General features: G+C 46.8%; 1 protein-coding gene across 1 annotated transcript in view; it reads left to right on the top strand.

Annotated features, from left to right (window-relative positions):
- EDAR (ectodysplasin A receptor) overlaps window positions 1–12,869 on the top strand; it is a 136,907-nt gene that overhangs the window by 87,400 nt on the left and 36,638 nt on the right. The window contains exons 2-4 of the mRNA XM_045189179.2: window positions 10,464–10,532; window positions 11,494–11,616; window positions 11,863–12,044. Coding sequence (XP_045045114.1) covers window positions 10,482–10,532; window positions 11,494–11,616; window positions 11,863–12,044 — 356 coding nt within the window. The 5' untranslated portion in view covers window positions 10,464–10,481. The remainder of the gene's footprint in view (window positions 1–10,463; window positions 10,533–11,493; window positions 11,617–11,862; window positions 12,045–12,869) is intronic.

The following is a 12,869-nucleotide window of genomic DNA, read 5'->3' on the forward strand; positions in this document are numbered from 1 at the left end:
CTTTTCCTTTTCTTGCTCTTTCTGGGTGTTTTTTTCTGCTTTGTCCTCCAGCTTGCTGATCCGATCCTCTGCTTCATCAAGTCTGGTTTTCATTCCTTCTACTGTGTTCTTCAATTCAGAAATTGTATTCTTCATTTCCTCTTGACCCTTGTTGATAGTTTCTATTTCCTTTTTCATGTTGATATAGTTTGCAGTGAGTTCATTTCAGTTTCCCTGTAGTTTCTGATAGTTCTCTTTGAGCTCAGAGAGCTCAGTGAGCTTCCTGATAACCATTGCTTTGAACTCAGTATCTAATAGTTGAGTTGCCTCTTTTTCAGTTAGCATTCTTTCTGAGGCTTCCTCCTTTCCTTTCATTTGGGGATTGTTTCTTTGTCTTCCCATTGTTTGTGAGACTGTTCTTGTTAGCCTCTGCTTCTTAAATTGATCTATTCTGACTCCCCGGGTTTATGGTATGAACTTCTATGGTAGAATGCCAATGGGATTGAGTGGTGCTGTCTCCTTAATCTCCTGTGCTCACTGGTCTTGAGCTGATGTTTATGGGTGTAACAGGGTCTAACTCTGGTCTTTTCAGCATTCCAGGTTTTCTTGTCTCACCAAACAGTAACATGCTGGATCCCAAAGCAGTTGCAGGGGAAGCAGAGAAGCAGCCCAATTTATACCACAGGCATTCACAGGTGATAATAAGGTAGCAGTGGTACCTGCTGCCTCTGACGTAGAGGCGGAGGTAGGGTGACAAGGCTTCTCTTAGGTGTCTGCAAGATGAATCGATCTTCATGCCCACCAGAATCTTAAAAGTTCATATAGAGGCTTTAATAGGGTTTAGTCACATCTGCCATCCAGATGCCCCAAACAACACGACTTTTTTTCTTTTTTTCCAGAGTTTTACTTTCTGAGAGAGGACATAGATCTTTTCTGCTCTTTAAACCATCATTTTAAATCTTTTCTGAGTAGAATCCTTATAATTTAACAACACAAGAGCTTGCACATTAAAGATCTTAACCCACTTAACCAGACCATTAGCAATACAATTGTAATTAGTCTAAAATGCAACCTAAGCCACTCCTTTCAAAACAGAAACAAGAGCAAAATTTAAAACAACAACAAAATTTCAAGAAGGGTGTGGGACTAGCCTTAGAATATTATCTCCTCGTTTTTCTCTCTAATTTGAACTTACCCTCTAACTGCCTTACTTTTGTTTTGGCAGCCTATTCCATTTCCCTGCATAGGTCCTCTGACCCCTTTAAAAGTTCTCCAAGGCCCACAGGAGCATTGGAGGCATCCTTTCAATACTGGTGCAGCACTCCGGGGTTACCTCTGCTATTCTCAGGATTACCCCCCACTCTTCCTGGGATTCCCCTGGTGCTCCCCTGCCCAGCATGTTGTCATATGCAGTCAACTCAACAGGGGTATTTTCTGGAATATCTTGTTCATGACACCAATTGTAACACAGGAGCACCAAACCAGGGAGCTACTTATGTGTTCACGATATTCCAAAAAATACACCCAGAGGACCAGCAGATGTTGACATGCTATTTATTACTCAATAACAGGGTAAACTACCCTTGGCTGCAGATCAGTGCAAAGTGACTGCAGTGCACCCTCAGCTTTGGTGCTACTTATAGGGTAAATGAGGGAACAGTGGCAGTAGGGAGGTAGCCCTGGTAGCATGTCGAAGTGCTACAGGGTTGATAAACACAGGGTCCTTGAGGACACTGGGACTCCACACAGGCTCACTCATGGCTTCCTCACTCATGGCTTCTGGCCAAGTAGCCACCTGTTCTGAGGTAGAGAAGCCATATCTCGAGCTACCCCACAGCAGGGAGCTGGGAGCCAGCTATATGGCTGCCTCTCTAGAACACAGACAGCTGCCAGAGCCTTGCCTCCTCACACAAAGATTTTGTGCTAAAAACCAGGGAGGGCCAGCCACAGACCTCTCCTGTTTCCTGTTTTGTGATGTGGGACACCCCAAAGGTAGCTAGCACTGTGCTTCCCAGGGGGCTGGTGGGGCCTCTGTCCCTAGTCACTGCAGCCAGATAAGGAGGAGGGAGCACAGTCAACTGGCGGCACCACTGAGCACCCTCTGGCAGAAGAGCACACTGGAAGAGGGAAGTAGCTAAAGTCAGAGAGACCTCTATCTACACACTTAAAAAAGTAACTCTGAAGGCCTCATTCCTACAAAGGCTTCCCACAGTCTCTTTGCCTCAACCCCTTCCTGCAGATTGGGGATGGCCAGTACCTAAGGTGTGGCTCTGAAGTTTAAAGTTGCCTTCCCAGAGAGAAGAAGCCTTTAGGGGAGAGGCAGCATCTCCTCATTCAACAGTGGTCAGATGGAGCCAAGGGATGGCCCAGCTGGACCAAAGCACATGAAGCCACCTGAGGCCCATGTGGTGACTCTCCAAATTCCCAAGGTGATAACAAGCAGAGCATAACCTCGTTGCTGCTATTGTTCGTGTCTGAAGTCTGGAGGCAGCCATGATTACAAATGTCTACTGAGGCACAGCCACCCCTCAGAGAGTGAAGGCCATCGCAGGAGGTAAGCTGCCCAGAAGGAAACTGGACACAAAGGAGCGGGCCTTAAAAATGCAGGAAGTAGCCTAAACTTTGTATAATTATGTGTTCAATGTCATCTAAAGGTCTAATAGGGCAGGGACCTTGTCTGTCTGTCACTGTGCCCAAGGGCCAATAGGACTGCTTATAGGACAGTAGCAGCTCTGCAAACTGCCAAATGAATGAACCAACAGACAACAGCAAAGGGGTCGCAGTGTCTAGTGCACAGTTCTCTATGGGGTAATGCTAAAGACATCATTGGTTCCTTGGGAGAGGTCAGAATGTAAGTAGGGAGACAACCAGGGAAAAAAATCCCTGCATGGGTCTGCAAGGGGGGATTAACCAAGGTCTGCAAGTAAGATGCTATAAGGAGGTTGTCTAGCTCAAAATTTACAAACTTTCCTGTGTGCACAGAGCACCAAGGGACCTGATTAGAATGCAGACTCTGATGTAACAGGTCAGGAGGTCCTGAGAGTCAGCATTTCTCACAAGCTCCCACATGATGCTGAGGCTGCTGGACCCCAGACCCCACTTTGGGCAAAAAGGCTGCATAGATATTGTTCTCAGATTTTACCTTTTTTTTCAGCCTTGTCTGAATATCCAGCCTAACTCTAGACTTGGGAGGAAAAGGTCAAGTCTCCACTTGGCAGGTGTGAAAGGAAAGCATTTTGACCCCTTTTCTACTCTCACCCCTTCTGGAGTCACAGGCTCAGCAGTAGCTGCGAACGACGGAGCAAGCAATAGCCTCTTACTTCCCCTTGACAGTGGTTCCTCTCACATCACATGTGTTATATCTAGTCCCCAAGGCAAGGCTACTGCCCATAATTCTCACATACCTACACTCAAGATCCCTCTATTCTTCCTGGAGTCTTCTCTATGGGTTAGAAATATCACAGAGAGCTTCTGAGAAGGCCTTCCGCAAGGCAGGAGGTCATTTCCTGGGAAGGCTGCTATGGGCTGTGGTCAAGTCTGGGTGCCAGCAACAGGATTCATGGCTGAAGCTGCCACATTCTGATTGGGAAAGAAGCTGCATGACTGTCCTGAGCTGCCTCTTGGAATGTGGCAGTCTCACTATCTAACTGACCTTCCTAGGAACCCGTGCAAAACAAAGTGTGTTGAAAACTGCCACATGCTCTTAAAGAAGAAGACATTATTGTTCTTTCTAAGTTGCTCATGAAGATGGTAGGTACTCCTACTTATCTTAGCTAAGAAAGTCAACCCTCTCCCACAAGCCCAGTTGTTGCTACATGGTAGCCACTGTGACTTGTTTGCTAGGAATACTTTCACCTGTTACTATTAGACTGCTTTCAAGCCTGCCAAGCCCTGCCACGCTGGAGTCATCTTTTGTCACAGCAATTACTCGATTGGGGAGGGACTGCATTATCCTGCTTTTATAGAAAAGAAAGCACACTGCCTCTGGAGAAAGTTATGGGACCACCAATAAAGCAAACCTCATGAAATCCACCCCCAAGGGACTCCACAATCCCTGCCTACCTTTTCCTACCCTTTGAATAAAAAGCTGTGTCTACATCCCAGGTGACCTGGTGCTCATTCACTTACATGAGTTTTAGGAGTGCCTACCTGCAGGGCAGTGGTGAGGATTCGATGAATTAACACAGGCTACAGTGCCTAAGAAGTACTGATCCAGCAAGAAATGTAAGTGAGGAGAAGGATGGGTGCTGGCACAGCTGACAAATGAAGCTGAGGAGATTAGGGAATGAGGCTACCGGCCTCAGGGAGAGACAGGCCACAGGTGTGCTGTTGGCAAGACCCTAGGAAGCAGGTTAGCACAGCATGTCTGTGGAGTCCATGGGCCTTCTATCCATATTTGGGACCCAACGCCAGAGGTGCAGTGATGGGGGCTGGGGTGTAGGTCTGGAGTGCATGTGCCTCTAAGAGCTTCTGGGGTAGCGCTGGGGGTGCTGTAGCCCTACAAGTTCCCATGGCCCCTCTGCTCACACCATACTTCACATGGAACTGAAAACAGCAGCCTCACTTTCTGTCTTCTCTAGATGAGCTGTGGAGGAACAAACAGCTTATTTCCAAATAAGCAAGGCTCTTCTTTACCCCTTGGTTAGTTGTTTTAGATACAGTTTAGCTGCATGTTAAGGTATGGTACCATTTTTTAACTTTTTACCTTGAAATAATGTTAAACTTATAGAGAAATTGCAAGTATTTGTTATCATTTTGCCAAATGTGGAATCTTTGGGCCACCAATTCCCTTCCCATGGGCCCAGAAGGATGTGCTTCCATCTGCTTAAATCCTGGTTTTCTCATGAGTTATGGAAAGGCTCTGCTCAGAGCCTGTGATCCAGTGGCAGACAACCTGGTATATTCATGTTGGGAGAAAGGAAAGTGCATGAGGACAAGGGCACCTCTGTTTCTCTCTTCCCTTCCCAAGGCCTAGACCAGGGCCTCTATTTCATGAACGAATGGGTCTGTATCCAGCATAAGAGGAAGGGATGCATCCTGTGGCTTCACAAGCAGCTCATTAGAACCCAAGTCGCCTGGGTACTACGACAACCAGGTCTCTCCCTTACACAGATCTTTCTCCTGAGCTCAACTCATACAGGCTGCCTTCTCTTGGAGATTCTTCATGCCCCTGAATATATCCACTGTCTCCAACACCACCTACCTGTCTCTGCTTTCTGCTCAATAGCAGCCTCAGATGTACCCAATAGCTTTATGGAGACCTGGGTCAGCTTCTGTGCTCTGTCATCACTGACACTATTGCCTCCTAACAGGTTTCCACATGCTTTCTACCCTGGACAGTGGTTTTCAGATTACAAAACATGTCCCAAAAATTGGTCATGAAATCAACTTCATGTGCTGCAACTACCACCACTTTTAATGGAATAAAAATAAAAGGACAGAATAGGTCATAGTATATTTCATGCAGTAAGTATAAATGTTGTTTCATTTAACTTTTATATCGATTACCTTGGTAATACATGTGTATTAGGTCACATTGTGATATTTATTTCTTCTGTGTGTCTCCCCTTCTTTCACTGCAGTAGAGAGCTGGTCCCTGCCCCTCTTTGCTCCAACACACAGCTTCTGCACAAGACCCATTGCAATCTCTCAGCTTTGTCTGGTCTTATGCTCAGCCCTCCAGTCCAGCCCACACCTCCCTGTCCCACACACCTGAGCATCTTGTACACCCAGCCCCCAAACTGCAGGTGACCATCTGGCTCTCCTCAATTTCCAATCACCTGGAGCTAGGCCTCCTTCTTGTGAGCTCCATGCCAGCCCAGAAGTGGGCTAGACTGGAGATGCTTCATATTTTTGAATGAATGTAACCAAAACACTGCAGAGTTACTATATCCCAATTCTAGGCCTCTAAGGTTAACAAACCACAAGCCTGCTAATGGCCACCCCCTGTGAGCTACCACGAGTCTTTTTTTTGTGCCCAGCACCCACCTCATCCCAGAGCAAGTTTTGTCAGATGCTTATCTGTGCTGTCGACATGAGGCCCATGGAGAGATTTCTTGATGGATGCCCAACTTCATATTTTAGACCCAAGTATTTTTCCAATTTGTTCCTGATTGATTCTTACTTCCCATAGCTTGTGAGAGAAGCTTTACATGTTAGGAAATGCAGAAGCTTTACACATTTGGAAGAAAACTCTGTTTTGCTTTTCTTTCCCAGTTCTAGAGTTTGAAAAGGGCTGCGGAGGGTGGAGGACAGGGCGTGGCGTGAGGACAGGGCCTTGGCAGTGCTTAGCTCAGGCAAATCTGCATGGTGTCCACAGTACCCCTGATAGCACTGGAGGGCTTGGAACCCAACACCAATGACTGTTCCCAGAGCACCATCCTCAGCCCAGTATCCAGAGACCAGACTGCCTGGTGTTGGCCAAAGACTTGCCATTACAGGATGTTGTTACAGGAAAACCTCGTGCCAGAAATGCCTAGACTGGGACTGGGAAGGTGGTAACAGAGGGGAGGCCAGGTTTTAGTTGGGGAATCCTCCTGTCTTCCTTTCTCACGTGAGGAGGGCATTCTTGTTATGCTCATTTTACCAAACCACCAAGAGGCGACATAACTTGCCCAAGCAAAATGTGATTCATTCAGCTCTTGCTTTTAATCAATACACTTTTGTTCCCTATTTGATTAACAGCAGGTCTGGGATTCCCTGGCTGAGATCAAAGGTTGGCATAGAAACAAAACACACCAGTCATTCCAGTGGCATATATCTTTCTAAATGGGCCTACAGTTCAAGCCCATTCTCCCCACTGAGCCTGATGCAGAGCTCACTTATGGTAGTGAGAATCAAGCTGGTGCAGTGTCTGGGCAGGGCTCAGAGTTCCAATAGTCATAAGCTGTTGTTTTTATTGTTGTGTTGTTATTTTAGGTGGAAATAATGTTAAGAAAGGAATGGCCACAAGGCAGAGAAGTAAAGAGTCAGTGGGAGGAAGGAGAAGCAGTCAACTAGGACAGGGTGGTCAGAGCTTAGCCACAGGCTCTCTGTGTTGCCATGACAGCAGCCACAGTCGTGAGACTGTAAGAGGTGCTATGGCAGTGTGTTTACAGGTGGTGGCTGTATTCATATGTGGGCCGTACTGCTGGCTGCAGATCCCTGAACTAGACCATTCACCAATCAGTCAATTCCACAAAGTTAGCAGTAGCCTTGTGTATTAGATTATGGGAAGAGAGTTTTTGGTCCCCCCACACCCATTTCCCCTTTACCGTCAACAGTTAGGGAAGGCACAGAACTCATGTCAGGATTCAGAGCACCTGCTCAGCTCTTCCCACTCTGATCTCTGCAGCTGGTAGGCATCAACCCTGCAGTGCCCTGCCCTGCCCTACACAGGGGTTTGGGGACTTCCAAAACCAAACAACCAGAAGGGGATGACCCACCAGCTTGCTGGACTCCTTCCTGAGGAATAACTGTATTCTTTGAAGGCCCGGCAGACCTCAGGAATGAAATCCTAAAGAGAGGGCTGCCCTCAGCTTCCTTCCCTGACCTGACTTGCCTTCTTGGACAATTGTTAATAATAATAGCAATGCATCCAAGCTACAAACTTTTTGTTTGGCTTTGCATATTTATTTGTTTTTCTTTCCTGTCTCCTTCCATTAGCCTGGGAACATCTTTAAAAAAACCTTTCAGTGAGTGCTCCTAGTTGACACTGCAGCCAGTCCTTCTCCATGTTTATAGGGAAGCCCTCCCAGGATCAGCTATAATTAGAAGTCAATTAAGTCAGAACCCCATGTGATGTTCTTGGAAGTCCTTCAAGCATCAGCTTGCCTTGGGAGAGCTTCTGGCCTGACTCAATGGAAACCCGTCTCTGCTACCCACTGTCCTAAAGGGAGAGTTCCCTCAGAGTGCAAGGGAACATGGACTTTAAGTTCCCTTTTGACCTTTGTTTGCAACCTACACTACCCACCTAGTAAGACTGCAGGTCAGGCCTCCCTCAGCTTCCCACTCTACCTACCCCAGTTTGCTCACTGCTAGAAGGAAAGCACTCAGGATTTCACAATGGTGTGTCTGGATGCACAAATCTTACCTTCATCCTTTAGTGTCTTTCAAAAGTAAATGTGGTGTCCCAGCTGGTGTGGTTCAGTGGATTGAGTGTGGGCCTGCAAACCAAAGGGTCGCTGGGTTGATTCCCAATCAGGACATGTGCCTGGGTTGTGGGTCAGACCCCCAGTATGGAGCATGTGAGAGGCAACCACACATTGGTCTCCCCCTGTCTTTCTCCCTCCCTTTCCCTCTGTCTAAAAATAAATAAATAAATAAATAAATAAATAAATAAATAAATAAAATTTAAATGTGGTGCTGAATTGCAAGACAGTATGCTGGAAATCACTAAAGGACAAGTTTTGTATCTCTTCAAGACATTCCTGAAACCTCACCCCATCTCAAAGACTACTAATGTTACTCATTAGGTGAAAGACTTATAGTCCAAGGTAACAGTGCTAATAGGGGAAAGATCCTGGGAAAGATCCAGACCCCCTGGGACATCTTCCCCTGCCCATCCTCTGAACAGAGATGTGCTTCTTCCCCCCAAAATGTCTTTATTGTCCTTTTTCCTGATCATAAAATTCATACATACTCTTCTAAATCTTTCTGATGATAGGAACTGTATATAAAGGGAATTTTTCCTCATACCTTCCCTCAATCCTTATTCACCCCCACAATCTCATCGCTGCCAAAAAATCTTTGCTGAAAATGCAGTGGATGTCACTCCAGACCTGCTTCTGTGTATACAGAAACTTTTACAAATACAAACGTGGACAGTCTGTGTGATTTCTTCCTGTCTTGACTCTGTACAGTGTTCCACTAGGTTTTTTGTTAGTTGTAATGATAAGTAAGCAGGATAACTAAAGCTTGATTTTACCAGGCCTCTTCTTTGAGAAGTATGGGTGCTTGTTGCTCCTGCAGGAGGCAGGCGTGAGCAGGTGGAAGTGAGGGGTTGGACAGGCATCCTGGAGTTGAGGGGAGCCAGAGCCACATGCTCCCTGGAAGGGAGGCTGAAGCTAAGAGGCAGGTGGGCTCAAAGTTCTTCAAATTCATTCCTCCCTGGCCTCTTGCTATACATTTATATAAGGTGCTGCTGCTAAATATGTATTCTCTCCTCCCTACCCCAAATCTTACTGAGCAAGATGCTAAGTCCTAGGGGAGGAGGCGAATTAGAAAAGAAGATCTACCGTGTCTATTCGTTCAAGGAGTTTACTCGTCCTCTGCACCAGCCCTACCCAGCCACCCACCTAAGAGTCCCATGATTTTCCTACTCCTGCCCTTTCCCCAGCTCCTGACTTGCATAGTCCTCTCTCCTTCTCAAACTTAACTTCCTATTTCCAATAAATAATCTTTTGGCTGCTTTTCTCCCTAATGCTTTTAGGATGTAGTACTGTACAGATAAAGTTCAGGTCTTTTCTCCATAAACAAACATAAAAATACTGGCTTTCCCAAGTATCAGTTTCCTTCTTTGTGTGCCTCTGTAGTCATTTTGGGGTGGTATTTTGGGACAACAATGGCTCACTGAGAACAAGAGCATTCAGAGGTGACTCATGGTCTAAGTCTGTGGTTGATTCTGAAGGCTCCTCACATAACTCAGCATGCTGTTTTGTCAATAATTCATCCCCTCTGTCAAAACAAGATAACAGCGACCCAGCATGTGCCCAGCCACTGGGGAATTTAGGTGCTCACATTATCTCTCTTTGTATAGCCAGGCTCCCAGGTAAGATTGCTTTGACCTGGAAACATATATCTCCCATTCTGAAAGTAGAAAGGCGAAAAATAATACCTTCTCCTTCAAAGCAATGCATTAATTTAGTGGTTGGGGGAAAGCATCTGAATGCCTGAGCTGTAGCCATCCTCTGTCTGTTAGCTGTGTGACCTTAAGAAAGTCACTAACATCTCTGGCTTCAATTGTCTCAACTGTAAAGTTCAGTGGTTGGACTGATAAATTCTCCCAATCACTTTGACAGATGACCCATTCTTCATGGAGAGAGGGAAGACCTTACAGAGGAGCTGGGAGAGCAGGAAGTAGGGTGGGGAGAAGGTACTATCTCCAGTTCTCCCCTGGAGCCAGGGGATCAGCACTAGCCTAGAGCACACATGCCAGAGTTCTTCGGACTCTCCCAGCAGATGAAACAATTGGTCATTGCCCAGCTTCAGCTGTGGCCTTGAGTGTGCTCTGGTCCCTCCTCTCTGGAGCTCTTTCCCAGGGATGGGGTGATGCTGGGAGGACAGCGATGGAGTGAGTCAGTCCAAGGGGCCTGGGGCTCAGTTTAAATGTGCCTTTTCTTTTAGAGCATATCCGTTCCTCACTCTGCTTGCTGGGAGGTCCGTCAGACCCAGGAGGATACAAGGAAGGCAGCCAGACCCAGGGTAGGGGCAGGGCCACGGCCAGTCAGCCCTGGAGCTGCCTCAAGTCCTGCAGGCTACTGCTACTAATGAAGTGTGTCTTTAAGGTGAACCTGTGGGAGAGGATGGCCCACGTGGGAGACTACAAGCAGATGACCTGGCTCCCTGTCCTGGTGGTAAGTAGATCACAGCACCTGTGCTGCCCACACTGTACCCTTGACCAAGAGAGTACCCATGGTGGCCCTGGTGGGGATTCCAATGGGAGCTCCCATCCAATCTGTGTCCTTCACCAGCCAAACTGCCTGGGGCAGGCTCCTTGGCTTCTTAAGCCTCAGTTTACCTGGCTATAAAATTAGAACAATAATAGCACCTTCTTCACTGAGTTCTGAGGATGCAAACGATAATGACTGCAATGCCCTGAACAGTTCCTAGTTTCAAATTAAATTTCCCTGGTTGGTGGCTCCCTTTATAGGATTTCATGGATAGAAATGTCCCAAAATGCTGATTTGCATTGTGATATACACAACCAAGCCTATGTGATGAGCCACACCTGTGGGCCAAACAGATGAGAAAGACCCAGGCCTTCACCACATGACTCCTCCTCAGGTAGAGAGAGGTACCATGTGACTAAAAGATCTGCTGTTCCATACTATAAAGGACACATGGACAAAATCAAGGGGGAGGGTGGAGGTGGGAGAGGGAGGGGGGTTTGGCTGGGGTGGGGTGGAGGGATGGGGAGAAAAGGCACACAACTGTAATTGAATAACAATAAAATTTTTTTAAAAAAAGATCTGCTGTTCCAGAGGCTGGAGAAAGGAACTGCCTCATCCATGACTTTGGAAAGAATGAAACAAAGATTTCTTAGGTGAAGATAGTTTGGATCATGCCTCAAAGATTGAATGGATGGGGAAAGGGGAAGCAGGAGTGAAGCCAGACTGTGCAGGCAAGGTTGCCTGCCCAGTTTATTAGCTAAAGTTCCTGGAGATGAGGCACCAAATAAGTGTTGATTGAGTGGGGCTCCCACCATCAGGCTCCCTCCTCACCCAGCCTTGGGGCTGCCTGGGCATTAACCCCAAGTAACTATGTGTATCTTCCAGAAGGTATGGAAGTCAAATAAACCACCCTATCTTGTGTCAGGTATCTCTGATGTGCTCTACCAGAGCAGAATACTCCAACTGCGGTGAGAATGAGTACTACAACCAGACCACGGGGTTGTGCCATGAGTGTCCCCAGTGTGGGCCTGGGGAGGAGCCGTACCTGGTAAGGCCCCCCTCCTGGCTGACAGACTACAGTCCCCCTCCCCTGCCCAGGCCTGGTGAGCTCTCCCTCCTTCACAGGGTGTTGTCACCTTACCTTGTGTTGCTCTACATGTTGTCCCTAAGCTAAATCAGTGCACAGTGCATCTGGTGCACCCAATGTGTCTGACGTGCCCAAAGACTGCAGGTTTGGTCATAGCAGGCACAACCACTGTACTCACCTGTGTCCTCTGTCCTCTTCCTTGGCCAGTCCTGTGGCTATGGCACCAAAGATGAGGACTACGGCTGCATCCCTTGCCCAGCAGAGAAGTTTTCCAAAGGAGGCTATCAAATATGCAGGCGCCACAAAGACTGCGAAGGCTTCTTCCGGGCCACTGTGCTGATGCCAGGAGACATGGAGAATGATGCTGAGTGTGGGCCTTGTCTCCCTGGGTAAGCATGTGGTGCTCCAAACCACACCCTTGGACACATTCTGTAGAAACTCCTTACTATCTAATTGGTGATGACCCCTGGGAACATGAGCACCTCAGGCCTGTGGTGTAGTGTCATTCCTGCTATCCCATTCTACAAGGGGCAGCTTGGGAGAGAAGAGAGTACATCCTTGGAATAAGGAAACTTGGCATCAAGGATGGTAAGTTCTGCCACCAAACAGTCAGCCAACCCAACATCAGCTTCTGTGTCCTTAAGTGAACATCAGTCATAGTAATATCTCCTGATTACCTAAATCAAACAAATTTGTTGACTATACAATGAGGTAATGCATGAGGAATGCTTTGGAGAAAAAATGAAAATTATGTACAAAAGTATTATTTTTAGAATTTTTAGTGTACTGGGAAAAACTGAGGGTAAAAACCACTGGTAGTACTATTTGTCATATGGTGCCTATAATTCCATCACAATACTGTTATATATAAAAATCTTCTAAAACAAGCAAAATGAAAATGCAATTAGCCTGAAAGACATAAAGATAAAATCTTCCCTTATACAGGCAGGACACATTAGCAATTTCTGCATGAGATAAGGAAAGTACAACCAAAGCACCAACACCAAGCTTCTGCTGTTGCTGCTGCCTCCCTCTAGTGGCCATACAACATAAGGCCTGCAAGGGCTACACAGAAACCGAAAGCCATGGTGAAAGTGACAGAAAGGGTGATCAAGGTGTGATAGAGGTGGCAGAGGGTAGTGCTGGTGATGATGATGGAGTCAGTGATGGTGGAGGCAGTGGTGGTAGAGGTGATGGTGTTGGTCATGGCAGCG

This window comes from Desmodus rotundus, chromosome 3 (assembly GCF_022682495.2).
Source record: "Desmodus rotundus isolate HL8 chromosome 3, HLdesRot8A.1, whole genome shotgun sequence".
Classification (NCBI taxonomy): Eukaryota; Metazoa; Chordata; class Mammalia; order Chiroptera; family Phyllostomidae; genus Desmodus; species Desmodus rotundus.